Genomic DNA, 18,434 nt, shown 5'->3' with positions numbered 1-18,434 from the left:
TTGCACACCTCACGCGTAAAAGCGCTGAGGGTGCTCTATTGTCGCGCGATTTTTTTTTTTAATAGCTCTGAAGGGTTTTTCCTATTCAATTGCACGCCTCGGAAGCGAAGCGGAGAGGTTGTGCTTTATAACCGACCTTTCAAGGTCACACGATTTCCACTCATTAAAGTGCATATATTTTTTTTCTATTACTCTTACACATTATGAAAAACACATCAATATAAAGCTGAAACACTAATAAATAATCCTGATACTTTTTTTAATTTGTCTAATATGTATTAATATAAAAAAAAGTTCATTAAAAAAAATTTATCGTGGACGTCCATTAGTCTGTGGTTCAAAAAAACGGCGTGGTACGGATATCTCGAGAACGACTTGACGAAACTACTTAATTTTTTTTTCAAAATTTTCAGAAATAAGCAAAGAAGGTTCCTTTCGAAAATCACTACTGTAGGCCTTCTCGTTTTTTTAAAAATAAATCATTACGGTTAAAACCGGCAATCTTACATGTATACAAACACACACTGCCGCCATTTTTCATTAGGAATGTTCTCCTTATTTATTTTTTTTTTTTACTTTTATTACCGTATATTTACCATGGAAATTTCTATGGGAAAAGAGCGGGATATTCAATTTTATTCGAAATTTAACTTTTAAAAAAAAACATAACATGAGCGTTCGAGGCGTGCACTTTTGGATTTTCCAAATTTTTTTTAATGATGGGGTGGGTGTGTCAGTAATTGATCACTTAACCAGTGAATGAGCGGTCGTATTTTTGAATATTTCAATATAGAAGGATACAAAAAATTATGAATGAAGTTCTAAAAGTTGTCAATCAAGCAGCTATGAATTTTTTTTACCCGACTACGGCGAAGCAAAAAGGAGGGTTATTATGTAATTGTGATTAAAGTCTAAATGATGGAGGTAAAAATTATATAATGTTCATTTACTGGACCGATCACTCTACTTATTTTCAGTTTTATATTAGGGTAGAAGTAATATTTGTGGCCACTGTTCCTTTTTTCGAGATCTAATACTTTATTTTAATTAATGAGAAGGTATAAAAAAAATTACATTGTAATAACGCGACAAAAGTATCTTCGAACATAATTAAAAAATTAATTATCTCATTGCGTATTTTACAAATGATTTTCCAAGTGCCCATATCTGGCCCTAAAGTGGTCAAAAACGGTACCTCGACTCTATATCTTACAGTTTTATAAATATTTGTGAATAAGTATGAATAAATAAATAATATAGACTAGAAATGGTGTGACTTAATTATTATACTGATCATAGATTAAGACAATTGGGGTCAAAGGCATGCAGAAAAGTTGGTAAAGGGGGTCGCTGTTTTAATAGAACGTATACGATAATTATCGATCCAATGGCAGGAGTTCGCGTTTATAAATCGGCGTGAATTTGCGCAGGTATTTAATTTAATCAGGTAGCTCATGAATTATCTTAGTTTTGAAATTAAAATTTGAATTTTAATGAAAGCTGTTTGAATATATTTAAAATAAGTAATGATTAATTTTACTGTTTATTAATTTTTTTAAGTTACTGAAGAAAGTTATTAGTAAATTTCTATTGATTAATAACAGTAGTATTTTGTAAATGATAAAATAAAAAATAGATCAAACAGGATTTATTATTTATAGTTATTGTATATATTTATCATTTGGTCGTGGATGACTGGGTGAGTTTGACTTTGAAAGCGTGCAGGTCGCTGAAAACGGGTCAGCAGATCGGAGTTACTTGTGGCCTATCAAGTTTTTACAGACAATACCATAATTATAAAACTTAACGCAAATGAAAATTTATGAGACCGATTTATATCTACTCGACTTTCAATTTTAATTAATATACAATTTCTAAAATATCTCATTCTCATTAATCATTCTTCGTTATTTTTATTTTACTACTTGACTTTTATAGTTCAATTACATTAAAAAAACACTTACATTAAAAAAATTATTAGAAAAATCATAAATAAGAAATTTTTTTTTATAAACAAAATCCACACGATCAAAGACTAAAATTATTTTAATTTATTATACTGAGACTAATTAATTAATTAGTAAATGCTGAAGGATTAAAAAATTCAATTTTAAAAATATAAAGGCCGAGTATTTTTATTTATGTTTTCAATGTGAAAAAATTTTGCATTCATTTCAATGAGAAAAAAATTTTTAATTTCAAAATGAAAATAAAAAAATAAATATAATAATTTATAAATGTATATATAAAAAAAAATATGTAGTCGATCCATAAAATGAAAAAATTAAAGTAACGCATACGTCATCCGTGAAATTGCAATGAAAAATAATCTTGTCCTTGACGTAATAAAAAAATATTTCCCATGACAGAAATAAAATTTTATAAAATTGAAATTTACAGTGTGATAAAAATTTGATTTCTTTATAGTATAGAATTCATCATAAATATTTGTTGCATTACTTTCGATCGATATTGCATTTAGATTATTAAAATTTCGCATGAATGAACTCTAGAAGCCGTCACGGACGATCAAAGTCACTAATGTTCACGGTCACCTTGATTGTTATGTGCAATACAAGTAACGTAACTCAAATTGTTATACACTACTTATATATATATTAGTAAATGATACAGAGGATTTTATGTATGCAGTAATAATGATACTATAAAAAGACACGTTGTCACCGTTAACTGACGACAATCGGGAAGGGCGTCACGGCAAACGATATACAAACATTGCATTACGATATCAAGACAACCCGATTCACTAGATATATATCGTATATATGTGATAATTATTATGTGTTTAACAAAATTATGATGCGTCATTGATATAAATAAATAGTGATTTTTTTTTTTATATGTACCTAAAGATCAGAACGTTTTCCGCGCAACGAAAATGAAAAAAATTTGTGTAATTTGATTGCTTAAGGGATAGTTCTGGAGATTGGATGTGGACATGTGGCCTAAGATTTTCGGCTGACATACCAGCATTCATACGCGAAACATTTCAGAAATCTTGTCATCCAGTAGAGTTTTTGCCTGCTATTTTTTTTTTTTTCCGTTGCGCGAAGAACGTTCTGATCTTCAGGTACATAAAAATGTTCCGATCTTCAGATACATTTTTCAAATCTATTATTCAGCTATTAAATAATTTATGAATGAATATAAAAACAATCTATTATCTAATCTGACTGTAATCATATTAAAAAAACAAAATAAAAAGTGTAATAAATGAAAGTACAAGTGAAACATTAAGATTACTATCATAAAATTTTTCACGGTCAACATTTAAAAGGTGATATTATCAAGATTCAAAAGTGTTACGAATTGTTTCTCAGATCTTTTCCGATAAGTGGATATGTGGATGCTAAGATAGTGCATTTGAGTGTATCCGCTTTTATGTTTACCACAAAAAGAGAGAGTAGGATAATGAAGATGGAATAAAGTAGTACTTTATTAGTAAGTATCCGCGGATAAACCCAACTCTAAACTCGGAATTAATATCTTCCTCACTTTTACTCTTTCACTAAAACCTCGTGCTGTGGATTAACAAGTTAAGCGAAACCTGAAACTTGGAGTAGGTTGATAAGTTGATAGGTAGGCCGCTTGAGGCAATAGTAATAAAAAAAAAGAAGTGTAGTGTAGTGAGATCGAGTTGTATGAAAGCTATCCTACAAACTTTACCTTTCTCAGGCATGTCCAATTATAAGTGTTGGTATTAAAAAATTATTTGAATTTTCCAGATTTCAAAAATAAACTATTCATCTAAAAGTTGCAGGCCTCCCCAACCAGAACTACCCCTCAAGTCACCTTTCAGCTGTCAAGTTACATAATTTTTTTTCAGGTAAATATTACTGACAGATACTAAATAAATGTTTTTAATGACAGAAAAAGTTTAAATGTCAATAGTAATAATTAAAAATTAAATTCAACAACAATTCGATACAAATCATTTGAAACCTACGCGCCAATACTATACTCAGTGTGTAGATTTAAATGAGATAATCAATGATGACGATGTTGGTTAAGACACTGGCAATTGTAGCTCGATTATTATTTTAATATAAATATTTTTATTTATTATGTATAACATAACTAATATATTTCCGTCATAACTCGCGTGGGTTAGCTGCACCTAAGGTGTAGGTCGAGTAGTTCGCGAATGCTGTTTCCGTTATTCTTTTAAAATTTAATAATGCTATTCGATAAATTAATACTATTTTTATTATGTAATGAGTGTAATCTTGAGAAAATAATAATAAAATACTGAGAAAATAGTTGATGTGCATACGAAATCCGTTATTAAAAATTAACTCAACAGTATGTTAATTATATTTAATTGAGCAATATATTCTTAATAAGTTACTTAATTTAATGAGTAGTAAAGTTGTTAAAAAATATTTACCAAAATAAGTTTTAGTATCCAAATCATTCGGTCTCTTGGATCTCACAATAACAAATTATTAAAAAATAAAAAAACATGATTTATAAATATGTTTGATTTTAATCAGCCACTTAACCGGGAATTTATTGACATGATAAATTTAGGCATAAAATTATTGTTAATTAGTAAATGTTAATTGAAAATAATAAAAAAAAGGCAACATAAAGTTACAAGTTGTATTTTGAACGAACATCATCGTAAGACTACAGCAATTGAGGAAAAAGAAATAGTAAGGAAGAAAGAATAGTTGGTTGGGCTGAGCTCGTGTCCGAGGAACTCGCACTGTTTCGTATGTGGATCGTCATGTACGCATCGATGACCATGCTAACCGTTCACGTGGGGTTGTTACTCTCGTGTAAAATATACGAACTAATATCATGGTACATATTAAAATGGCTATTAATGATTATCACTTGTAATATTTTATACATTATGTTCATATATTAATAGAATAAGCTTCCCTGGTGGAAATTTTTCGGAATTTTCTCTAAAAAACTTAGTTCTAAAAATCTAAAGGGATTTTCAGAGTTTCTCAGAGAAAAGTCCGAAAAATTTCCACCAGGGTTTCCATGTAAAAAGAAATAAATTCAAAAAAAGCTCATAACAGCGAACTTCCAAATTTGGGAAAATTATGAGCTTTGAGAAGGGTCTGAACTTTTCTTTCTATCACACAAGTCGACGAACGGTACTATCCTTGCACTTGCGCAGTAAATGGAAACTTTATTCACGTTTTTCTCTTAAAAAAATTGAAATTTTCGGAAAATTAAAACGTAGATGAAAAAAATGAAGAATTGAAAAGCGACAAGTAATATAATGATCAAGTGGTCAGTGAATACCATCATTCTGAACAGTAATTCTTGAATTTATATTTGAAATGGAAATAATTGTAGATAGATATTGAAGCTTATTGTCTATGGAGGAAAAAGTAACTTTTGAACTTTAAAAATCGTAACTTATACATAAAAATTTATGACACGTATTACAGAATTTGTTTTTTTGAATATTCAAATTTCCTATACTGTCACCCAGGTTCTCAATCATAATTTCTAACACTAATTTTTGAGGTCTCGTACTTAATTTTGCGGTTAGAGGTTTGGTTTGAAAAAAAAAGCTTCGACAAAAATTACTATAGACCGTAAGTTGGTCTTTTCTGGAACTTTTAAAAAATTCAAGAGTATGAAAATTTTCCATCTCTAGACGTCGTTTTTCAAAAGTTCTTATAAAAATTCAAGTTTTTTTTTTAATTTTCTTCGAACCAGTGAATTTTTCAAGTCAAAAATTCTTTTTATTCTTGAAGATTTTTAATGTTCCAAAAATTATCAACTCAAAGTTCAGAATTTGTAAGCTCACAGTTATGAACCTTTTTGAAACATATTTCACATGGACTGTGACAGTTTCAATAAATATGCATCTAAACTGGCTCTTATTCGAGAGAAGTATCATTCATTAAATATATTTAAGTGTTTGCCACTTTGTTAACATCAACTTTATATGCATGTGTAATAATTGTTAATGACGTACATCCTCTAGCACATTGTTGCTTTTATAAATACAAATACGATTATAATAATAAATTAGACGGTGATTTATTATTATTATCATAAGTTATTTTTTTTTAATATTACAGAGGAATGAATGAATGAAATAAATGCTCTAATTATAAAATATATGTACACATATAATATTATTTACATAATTCATTCGTGTAAAATAACTTGTAACTTGTTCCGCCAAAACAACTCATATATTTATATAGTAACAAACACATCATATATGAGAAGGTAAATCTAAAAATATTTTAACAAGTAATAAATTATTTAAGCCCTTGTATAATTAACATACATTATCTATGTTTTCATCGGATTTTTAAAAAATAAAATATCTTATGTCGAAATTCCATTAATTAAATTTGAATTTATGTTGGTAGGAAACCATGAATATTAAAAAAAATAAAAAAATTAAGTAATTGATTATAAAAATGAATAATCAGTTGCTATCCGGAAACATGCACCCAAGATCGTAATCGTAAATCCTCGCTTACGGTTGTCTTCATCATCGCTAACCACATAACAGAAGAAATATAAGAGGAATGATCGTTTGACCGAGTGCTGCGGCGCGACGCATCGTTGCTAACTTCATTCTTAATTGCTGGGTTAATGACCGCAACACAATCTCAAAGTAGCCAAATGCATTATATATGCTAGTCTCAAGTGAAAGTGGACCACTAAACACGGAAGAGTTAAGTTGAGTGAAAAAGAGTAGAGATGGACATTAAATGGGATTAGAAAAAGTATACAAACTTTTTCCGATAGCAATACGACAGATCCTAGAGCTCTATCTCGATACGCATCTAATCATTTTAAATTCATTAACCGTTAATTTTAATTTAACAAATCACTAAACTTATTTTTTTTATTAATTTTGACGATAATTATTTAAAAAATTTTTATCGACCCAATTTATAAGTGTATATACATGCATATATGGATGTATGTATAGACAAGTATACATACATTTTTTAGTATTATGAAATTAACGTAAAAAAAAGGTGTAAAACTAACGGAATTAAACTAATCTTGATATGCGATGATTAATTTCCGGTCAATGACTTGAGATGTAATAATATTTTTATGCATAAAATTGAAACTAGTGCGGTCTATGCTAATGGAATGAAAAAAAGGCAATATCTGTATCGATAAGTATACCGTATACTTAACATTAAATATTATTCGCGCTACATGGACGATTTGATTTTTTATTTTCATACTTACAACTTCCGTTTACTTTTATTTTAATTAACAGTTATCGGAACGGATATAAATAATAATTTTAGTATTTCATTTGTGGTTAGTATGACAAGATTTTTTTTTGCGTAAAAAGGAATTTAGAAATTTACGGAAGTAAATGTATACGTTTAATATTTTGATCATTATTTTGTGAATTTTATCCAGCAATTAAAGACGTATATTTGTGTTCTGTAATTTTGTTTTCTAATCTTTAGCTTTTATGAGATTCTTTGACTTTTGAATATTATTTGTTTACAATCATTCAGTTGTAGATGCGCAAACGCTAATAAAATATTTTTATTTATTGGTACAGAAAACAATCAACCAGCGAAAGAATTTTTAGGATGAGCCATCTATTGACGACAGTTACACAGAAAAAAAGGATTTCTTGACACAAAAAATTTTTTTCCAGCCCGAGAAATTTTTTGCATTATGAATTGAAAACAGAAATTTTCTTACGGCGAGAATGAATTTTCTCCGAGCAAGAAAAAACTTTTTGAGTAAATAAATTTTTTCTCGTCCCAAGAAAATTTTTGTGTTTAATTTATAATACAAAAAAATTCTTGCGCCCAGAAATTCGTTTTTTTTCGTGTAATAATTGAAACGATTGACATTAATTTCAAAATATGTTTTAGAAAACAGTTGTAACTAATTATGAATAAATATAGAAATAAAAAATTAATATTAAACAATAAAGACAGTGTGTCCACTTTGGGAGCTGAAACGATGAGCTTGTAAATCTCTATTTATACACCTGAAAACACGTGACATGAAATTGCTGGTTGCAAGTTAGGTCATTGCTTCTCAAATAAATCTTCCGGTTTATAAACTAATCTACAAAAATGTCATTCATTTTTTTTAGTGTTTTTTTTAAAAACTGATTGTAAAGTTTGGAAAATGACTAAAAATTCAATAAATATTTTGACATTCCCGTCGAAATTAACTTTCGTTCTGTAAAAAAAAAAGAGCCAAGAAATTTTCAAATAAAAAAAATCGGTCTGTCAGTTGACCCTGCGGGCCAGCCCCAAAACTTCCCGCTGTTTTCGAGCTCGCTGAGCTCGAAAACATTATTGTGAATATATTTTCGAGCTCTTCGAGCTCGCAAATACTTTTGTATGCCATTGTTTTGTAAAAAACCATTTTTTAGCATTTCTTTCTCCCACGATATCTCGCGAACGAATTAACGGATTTTGATGGTTGAGGCGGCAATCGACGCGTTTTGTCAAGTTCTAAAGCTGATAAAATTTTGGATTCGATTTATCGAGTCGTTTTTGAGATATTTCAGGAAAAATAAAAAAATTTTTTTTTTTTAATTCTTTCGACAACGGTTTCTCTTGAACGAATGAACCGATTTTGACGGTTGAGGTGGCATTCGACGCGGCTTATAAAGCTCTAGAGCCCAGTCCATTTTGGAATTAATCCATCGAGCACATTAAAAGTTATCCAAAAAAAACATTTTTGAAAAAACTTTATTTTTGGAATATCTCTGAACGAGCCCTACCGATCAAGCTCAATTTTCTCTCGGCTTCAAGATATTAACAATACGCGTCGAATGGCACCTTAAAGTTCAAAATCGGTTCATCCGTTCAAAAGATACAGGTATTTACATACGTACGTACATACATACATACATACACTCGGACATCATCTTGAAATTAGTCAGAATAGCTTCCTAGGACCTCAAAACGTCGACATCTGATGGAAATTCGATTTTCGTAAATCGGACCGAAACCAATAACTTCCCGAATTTTTGAAAATTTACAATTTTCTTAGCGGGAAGTTAAAAAAACAAAAACTGGTAATGAAATGACACATTAATGTCAATTGATACCATCAATTAAAACTTAATTATTGTATTGGAACGAGAGATACCCAACACGAAAATAAATTTACAAAGGCGCGGTCATGTCATACTGTGTATACAAAATGACCTAGAAATCGTTAACTGTTTCATTAGAAACTACTTCAATGTAGTTAACATACATGTATAATCTTTTTCATAAATCAGTATAGCAGATTAAAGGTTAATATTTAAGTATTTAGAACACTGCGCGGTAATAATTTAAAACAACATAATAAAAGACTGAATTATTTTAAAAAACGATGAATCTTAAACGCCTGTAATTCACAATAAAAATAAGACAAAGATGTAAGATAATTTAACACCCACATACGCCTACTCGGCTTTTTCTTTCTCATAACTGAGGCTTATTTTAATAAAAATCTAAAAGTGAGAGTAGAGGAGAAAATAAATCGATTCACACAGAGTTTAATTCATTGGAAAGTCAAAGCAACTATTGTAATAATTTTCATTAATTCTCACAACTTAATGTAATAATCTGTTATATACATTTTTTTTGTATTTTATATTTTTTCATATTATTGCTATCCGAAAACCATCAACTTCTCACTCATGGAAATGGATACAAGGTGAAATCACTTTAGATTTATGAACACCTACACCACGATATTTAATAAGCAACAATATTTTACGTGACAATGAATTTATAATAAATTTTTTTTTATCATTTTAATACTTTGCGTTAAATCAAACTAAGGATTTTTAAGTACTGCTTGTAATTAAAGTGTTTTTGTTTCAAACTAAAGATACTAATGGTCGTTTTTCGTTCCATGTTTTGTAAATAGTTATAAGCGCGACTAATTAAACTTTATATAAATACATATAATGGTACTCGGAGACGGGAAACATTGCAGGACATGAAATATAATTATTATTGATGCCTAAGTACCCGCAAGCAACATAACAACTACAAGCGTCCAAATGACTCAAGCAGACAGAGCAGCTTGAAATTGAAATGTATAACAATATTTAAAGTAGTGTCATGCCTAGAGCGATGAAATACATTTATGTATAAATGTCATCAGCTTTATAAAGAAGCTCAGAAATGTCAAAGTATAAATAAATGTTATTTTGAAAATATCTACACATTCAAATTATAAGACGAGTGAATATAGTTAACTGTAAATGTATGAATATATAGATATATGAACACGGAGAAATTATTCTCGTTTAAAATGCGATGGTGTCATAGTAAAACTGAACCATGTTGGCCAGCTGACGGAAATTGAAGTAAACGCATGCGAAAATTACTATGGCCAGAGTAAAATTTACAACGATTAAATCATAAATTACTGTAACCACTGTAAATAAATATATAAAAATATATTTCTTAAAATCGATCAGAACACTATTTTTTTAGGAGCTTGGCATTAAAATAGAAATAACTAGAAAACAATGCAGAATTAAAAAAAAATTTATCAGAGATAATTTGTAGGAAACAAAATTGTCTACAAAAAAGGTTCTATGACATTTTATGATAAGTCCGATAGTTTCGCCGAAAAAGTAAAAAGATCTCGAAATTTACTTTAACTTGACTTCGAGGTCCAATAACTTTTGAACAGATGGATTTATCGAAAAATTATAAGAGACTTTTTTTGTAGAGCGTTAAATTTCCTACAGAAATGTATGCTGGGCTTATTCGTACAATCAGCCATTGCCGAGGTAAAAAATTCAAAACTAAAAAAATTTTTTTTCCCATGTTATTTAAATGGGAAATCGAATTTTTCGATGCGCTAAGGCCCTAATTGACTTAAAATTATTTTTCAAGCGGGAATATTTTTTTTGTACTATAAATTGTTAGTTTTTCAGGTATGACAGAAAAAAAAACATCGCCTAAATATGAAACACCCTAATATATATGTATTAAGGAGGGTCTATAGTAATTTTTGTCGAAGCTTTTCTCTCAAACAAAATCTCTAAGCCCCAAATTAAGAACGAGGCTCATTGCATTACTCTATAATCTAGTAATTAACGTTTTCATTTTCCAAAAATGTTCATTCGTTTAAGAGAAAAACGTGAACAGTTTCCATTTACTGCGCAAGTGCAACAAAGATAGTACCGTTTGTCTACTTGAATGTGATAGTAAAAAAGTGCAGACCTCGCCTAATATACTTATATTTTTATTAAATAAAAATAAATGTTGTTATTAAAAGAAAGGAGATACTTCCGTAATGAAAAGTATCGATTATTACTATTAATATTATAAATTATTGCTGCGATAATCGATAGTGAAATCGAATTCGTTCTCATACAGACTTATGTAGGTGGACATCATTCCTAACCCACACGATTTCGAAAATCTCATATACATTTTTTTCGTTTATGAAAATAAATATACGCAGCTATTAATTAATTGTGTAATAAGCCAATAAATTTATGAAATTATTTCAGTTGAAAATAAAAAATAAAATGTATTTTTAGTGAAAATTTAGAAAAGTAAAAGTGTAAATTTTTTTGAATTGAATAATTTTATCTGCAGGAAGTTATATACGACTTGTCTAAATGAAACAGAGCGAATGGATCTTTTCTGGTGTTGTAATATAACCACCTACGCATAATTTTAGTTGTTTTAAAAATTAGTCTGCACTGTTTTCAATGAAATTAATAAATAATTCAATAAATGAATATTTTTATGAATTGAATCATATAATCTTGACCTAATCCCGAAAAGGAAATTTTCTTACTACAATTTTATTTCGACAAATCATACTGTAATAATGCTTCTACGAACGCGCATGTACATTGATAAATTTAAAGAACATAATTTTATTCTCGACTATTTTCCTTTACTAGATGACTTTCTTGCAATGAGAATTTTAAATTCCTTTTATGTTACTACTTAGTTACTCGTTCTATATATTAAATTCTCTATGTACTTTTATTATTCTATTGTATTGTGTAGTACTATTCTAAGTCTTATTCAATTTTTCTTATCGCGGCTTTACCTCTTTTATGGTCAGCACAAGTTAAAATTTAAACTTGTCAATTATGAATTTTTTATTACCTTTCCATGCTGGAAAAATTCATTTCAAAAGTAAACCAAAACCCTAAAAAATACTTCTTAATAATAAATTGTTAGTCAGCGTACATTGAATCTGATAGTTGATAAAAAAAACTAACTCATGAATAAATAAATATAAAAAGTTGATGATTGTAAAAAAAAAAAAATTTTTATCGTTCCCAGGGAGATTAAACTTGTCTAGCTAGTAATCGAATAAGGTATCAAGTGTCTCTTCCTCCTCCACCGATCTTTTTATATACTTTTCCACGTGATCGTTCTGCAAGAATGACAATTTCACCTTGACATTCCCATTCTTGGTCATGATACAATAAATTATATTTATCATAACCAGAAAAAAATAAGGGAGGAGGGGGCAAAGTAGGCCCGTTAAAATTTTCAAAACTTCAAAAAATATGGAGGCAAAGTGGGCCCCTCAAAATTTTCTATACGCCAATAAATTCGAACGGATAATAAGCTTATCGAAATTTCTTATATAATGAGGGCTATCATAGACCACCAAAACTGTTCATTAAATATAATTTAGAAGAAAGTTAAAGATAATAAAATTACGTTTTAAAGTTATATCGCAGCAGACTATTAAAATGACTTTTATATTATTAAAATACAATTGTTTTATAGTTATTTGCAAATATCACACGTGTAAAGAATAAAAAATATCAAATCCGAAATTTTTTGGAGGGCCCGCTTTGCCCTAATTTTTGATTTTTCAATTTTAATGGACGCAGCATAATGAAGTGAAAATAAGTATCAAGGGTCCAAAAAGAAGTAAACGCGTAAAAAAAATGAATGACATAATTATTTTCCTTAAGGGGCCCACTCTGCCCCCCTCTCCCCTATTAAAAGTGTTAAAATCACCCGAAACCTAAGAACGTTTATTCAAATTTATCTAAAAACTGAATATAAATAATATTCAGTCAAAGTTTGTCATTAAAAAAAAAATTCTGCAAGTATACTTCTAAATTTGCATTTGCAATCCTTGTGTCTAGCCTTGTAATAAGTTGTCAAGTACAATAAAAAAAAAAATGTAGGAAGAAATAACATAAATTCGAATCGAGAACTCACATAAATGGTTGAAACGGAAGCATTTCTGAATAAATCCCTGACGTCGTCAATGTCTTTTTCACATGACGCCTTTGGCGTCGTCCTCAACGCGAGCATAACTTGACTTACCATTTAATAACTTGTAATTTCATATATTAAATACAATTTAAAATATTCAAAATTATTTTCTTTTTGTATTTCATCACAGCACTTGTGTCACATCACGTTAAAATATTTTTTTTTTACTCCATTCAGTGAAATTAATCCATGGTGACTTTGAGCGATTTTTATTAAATTTAAATAACACATGTAAGTTTAAATAAATTTTGAATTATTATTGTCAAAGATGTGAATTGTTTAAGATTATTTGGGGACTGAGTAAAACGGAAGACGGGGAATAACTAAACGCGACGTACTGCCGATACAAATGGGTAAACTCTTCTAGCTTACTTACTTTGGAATCGAGTACTGACTAGCATCATTTCATGTAATATACAAAAGGTGTTCTTCAGTGGGTACTGAAAGGAGTAATACATGTTTGAGTGGAGAAGGGAGACAATTCTAAAGAGAACGTGTCAGTCGAGACTCGATTCTCAAGCTAACAACAGTGCTCAGTGTTTTTATCCATAAAAACGATGTGAATAAGTTGCCAGATCTGAGGGATCTGTCAAATTCTGTCTCAGTGAACTCAGACACCACGTGCACTCGTTGACTTTAGTCTTTAAATATAAAAAATAAAATGTATTTTATTATTTAATTGGTTTTATTAATGAAGTTTATTTTTAAATAAAATTTTTTATTTGTAATAATAAAAAAGAGATTTAATGGATAAGTATTTTGTATGAATCATTGAGAGCGATCAATGAAAGCGTGAATTTATGTACGTGGTATGGGCAATAAGCCAAAGATGATTCATTTTTTATAAACATGTATTTGAAATATACTTTTTAAATCCTTGTAGCCGTCAAAATAAAACAGGATACAATAAATTTATATTTTACGTTCGAGATAAGAGACTAGATAATAAAATTGAGCAAACATATATTTATTTTCAATGATTTTTAAACTACTGAGAAACAAAATTTATGAGATTTTTTAACTTCCCGTTAAGAAAATTAAAAATTAATAAAAAAAAAGAAGTTACTGATTTTATTAACTGAGTTTTCAACAAATCTCGACGTATGTAAACACTCTAACTTTTGAACGGGTGGACTGGTTTAGATCGTTGAGGTGGCATTTGAAGCGGCTTATTAATTCCTACAATCTACGAAGAATTAATCAGTACAGTATGTTCGAAGGTATTTGAAAAATAAAATTTTAAAAAAGTGTTTTTTTCGAATAAAATCAAAAACGTTTGATTAATTATTTAAAAAAAAAATCAGCATTAGAGACTAAAAAACTGCATCGAATGTCACCTCAAACGTCAAAATCGGTCTATTAGTTCAAAAGATATCGGCGATGAACTATTGAAAAAAAAAAAAAAAACAATTGTCATTTTTTGAATTATCGTAGAGCTCGGAGAACTCGACGCATCAACGAATGATTTTGAGCTCAAAAAGCTCGAAAACAGCGAGTAGTTTTGGAACTGGCCCGCAGGATCAACCGTTTTCCAGATTTTTTTTTTTAGAAGAGCCTGTACTTTTTTCTCTCACACTCAAGTCAACGAACGGTACTATCTTTGTTGCACTTGCGCAGTAAATGGAAACTTTGTCCACGTTTTTCTCTTAAACGAATGAACATTTTTGGAAAATGAAAACATCAATTGCTAGATTATAGAGTAATGCAACGAGCCTCGTTCTTAATTTGGCGTTAAGAGATTTTGTTTGAAAGAAAAGCTTCGACAAAAATTACTGTAGACCCTCCTTACTGTTAATAAATATAAAAACAATAGTGATAATAAAGAAATAAATATAAAAGCGCTTAGTAATAAAATTTTATGAATGAATAGTGAACATTGTTATCGATTATCGATATTTTCTATTGTTCGTACAAAGGCTTGTCTTATTCTTCTCAACGAGAATACTTTATGAAACTAATTTAACTGAAAACCCGTTCTCTTGGAGATAAAAGAAAAAAAAAGTTGATTGAATTTTAAGATTTAAAATTTTTTTACAAATTTATATTTACATAAACAATGAATTCACTCACTTTATTAGTGAGTAAATACAGTTTATAATTAATGAAAAATTTTAAGCATGAGTAATAATTAATTAGATTGTGCAAATGAAAATACAAATTATGAGTTATCTTCAGTAAATCTGATTAATTTAAACACAAAATTATTCAATCATAATATTGATATTAATACATATTCAACTTTATAACTGAGTATTAAATATATTCAATGCCGTATAACCGAATTTAAAAACTTTCACACATATATGAGATAAAAAATTTATCATGACAGATTATGATTATGATGACAATCGTAAATCCAACTGGACAATAGCCAAATATTCGTCATAATAATGAGGTCACCTGTCTATCGATTTGACATTGCGACAATTTAAAAAAAAAATATATATATATACATATAAAAAATATGAATAATTTAAACGAATCCGTGTAAAAAACAGTTCCGAAAATTTTCCGCATGAAAAACTTTTGAATTTTACTAAAATTGGAATTTCAAGTGACAGTTTATGACAACGTTTGAAAATTTTAAACTCGAAATTCTAGCCAACTTATTATTTGTTACCAAAGTTAAAAAATAAATGCAAACAATTCTAACGAAATTTCTCATCTAAAATTAAAAAGTTTTTCATGCAGAACATTTGTGGGACAAATAGACTACATATATTTTATAAAATGTTAAGAAGTAATAGACAACAGTAATGTGTCGCAGTAGCGAATAGCAACATGCTTACAATTTTACCACACCCATGAACCAAATAACATAATAATCAGAATACATATATATAAAATGTATAAATGTAATGTAATGTGTAGCAAGATGTTTAAATAAATAACTATGAAACCTTGCCCACAGGAAGTGGATACACACCATATACATATATGTCTCAAGAGCCGTCGAGACTCACGATTGTGTTTAAACAACGGCATCAGAAGGTAATTTTGAATGCACAGCATGTACATAGGCAATTCTGAGCACGATCTTTCACTTGAGCAGCTTCAGAGCTCGTTGTCAATGTACATGATGGTTAGTTAAAAGGTTCAAGGTATTTGTCCTTGAACTTTTTGAATCTCACTAGTATTAAACACTGAGCAGTGCACAGTATTTTATTTTAATTTGCGGTCAATCTGTCCTTAATCTCTCTGTCTCTCCCTCCCTTTCTGGGAGAGATCCCAGCCATGCAAATGTATTATTAAGATAATTACTCACCTGACGTTTGTCATAAGCATCGGAGAAGTGTTCATTATCGGTAACTCCATGCTGATCACCAGGACCACCCTTTGGACGTCGGTCGTCTCCCATGTTACGGTCCATCGATTCGAAAACATGGACAGCCAGCTCAGCCTGAGGCACGTCGTTTAGATTTTTACACGCAGGATCACTGTTATTGTAATAATAGTTCCCTTCCTCCTCCTCAGCAGCGACGGCTTCTTCACCGGGTTCTGGTGTCCTGACCGATGGCCTTGGTTTCGTCGCGAACAGCCGCGATATCGTACCCCACATTCAACGTGGGTCACAGATTATTCATCAGTACCTTTGCTAACTTTTTTTTTTATGTATCCTCTAACACTTAATTCTACTGCTCCTCAATCTGGACATTCTAGACACGAGTATCCTTCAGTTTTCTTTGCAATTCCTTTGTCTGTCGGGATCAATAACGCGTACTCGAAAAACTGGATAAGTAATTTATAATTATTTATTAGTAATCACTTGTTAATTTACTTTATATCTGTTTCCTTGAGATATGATTTATAAATTTTTAAACGAATCAAAATTTAATTACGATTTAAACAAAATTTTTTATCACGCTTGATAACTATATGGATCTATCTATATAAAAGATAATTGTTTTTGATAGCTGTAGAACTATTTAATACATATCGATATAGTAAACTGTACTGTCGATTCATTTAAATTAAAAAGTTTTATAGTTGTTGTTATTCGCCTCACGCAATTACATCAAACGTAAAACATCACGACCTTGAAATCGTGTAAATTAACCCGTAACTACTGACTATTATATATATTTATACATGCCTATAGATAATATACATGTATATCACCATACAAGGTATTAGAATGCATCGGATTTAATATAAAAACTTTCAATCATGATGCAATTTTAAATTCAACCGTTTTCACGCAACTATGAATTATAGATTTCAACATGAGTTCATGTTATTAATTTTTATTCGACATTACTTTGGACAAATTCCTGATAAATAACAATCTTACTGATTAAATTAAAGTATTTGAATCATTAATAAAAATGATACCTAATAAATGTAAAAAATATCCGAGGTATGAAGTCATGATACTCAAGTCGACGTCTAATAATTTTTGGATTTCTTTTAAAAATGATAGATTATAAAAAAAAAATATTTAAAAAAATTGCACCTAGTGCTTTTTTAATTTTTTACATGTGCATATTTTTTTTTGGAATTAATTTGTTGCAAAAATAATCCGAAAATTGCTAATTGTTTTTTTAACTGGGATTCAGAAGTTTGTAGACAAATAATAATTTTCGGATTTTTTTTCTAACAAAGAAATTACAAAAAAACAAAAACTAAAAAAATGCATGTGTAGAAAATTTAAAAAACTACAGGTGGAATTTTTCAAAAAATTTTTTAAAAATAATTTATCGTTTTTAAAAAAATCCAAAAGCTATTAGACGTCAGCTAACTCGAGTATCGTCTGAGATTCTGAAGTTAGTAGACAATTAATAATTTTTTGATTTTTTTCTAACAAAGAAATTAGAAAAATAAACAAAAACTAAAAAAATGCATGTGTAGAAAATTTGAAAAATTACAGGTGGAATTTTTCAGAAAAATTTTTAAAAAATAATTTATCGTTTTTAAAAAAATTCAAAAGCTATTAGACGTCAGCTAACTTGAGTATCGTCTGAGATTCTGAAGTTAGTAGACAATTAATAATTTTCAGATTTTTTTTCTAACAAAGAAATTACAAAAAAACAAAAACTAAAAAAATGCATGTGTAGAAAATTTAAAAAACTACAGGTGGAATTTTTCAAAAAATTTTTTTAAAAATAATTTCACGTTTTTAAAAAAATTCAAAAGCTTCTAGACGTCAGTTAACTTGAGTATCGTTTGTAACTTCAGGATCATTATGAAGTTTTTATTATT

The 18,434-nt window shown here is 29.1% G+C and overlaps 1 protein-coding gene and 1 long non-coding RNA gene across 15 annotated transcripts in view; one reads left to right on the top strand and one right to left on the bottom strand.

Annotated features, from left to right (window-relative positions):
• LOC130669014 (patronin) overlaps nucleotides 1-18,434 on the bottom strand; it is a 70,484-nt gene that overhangs the window by 51,091 nt on the left and 959 nt on the right. For 9 of the 10 annotated variants that reach the window (XM_057471662.1, XM_057471663.1, XM_057471656.1 and 6 more), the window contains exon 2: nucleotides 16,501-16,964. In XM_057471662.1, coding sequence (XP_057327645.1) covers nucleotides 16,501-16,794 — 294 coding nt within the window. In that variant the 5' untranslated portion in view covers nucleotides 16,795-16,964. Of the gene's footprint in view, nucleotides 1-13,178; nucleotides 13,419-16,500; nucleotides 16,965-18,434 lie in introns of those variants that run through there. The other variant, XM_057471659.1, reaches the window with a different exon arrangement.
• Nucleotides 2,268-16,544, top strand: LOC130669016 (uncharacterized). 5 transcript variants are annotated; one of them, XR_008990101.1, is made up of 4 exons: nucleotides 2,268-2,914; nucleotides 3,092-3,462; nucleotides 3,747-3,847; nucleotides 16,147-16,511. It is a non-coding gene; the product is annotated as an uncharacterized LOC130669016 (long non-coding RNA). The 5 variants fall into 5 exon arrangements; XR_008990100.1 differs by having other exon boundaries at nucleotides 3,118-3,462; nucleotides 16,147-16,509; XR_008990099.1 differs by having other exon boundaries at nucleotides 2,268-3,029; nucleotides 3,118-3,462; nucleotides 16,147-16,509.

The sequence above is a fragment of the Microplitis mediator genome, chromosome 5 (genome assembly GCF_029852145.1).
Source record: "Microplitis mediator isolate UGA2020A chromosome 5, iyMicMedi2.1, whole genome shotgun sequence".
NCBI lineage: Eukaryota > Metazoa > Arthropoda > Insecta > Hymenoptera > Braconidae > Microplitis > Microplitis mediator.
Note: the sequence above shows the minus strand (reverse complement) of the source record. Positions and strands in the feature narration are given on the sequence as shown.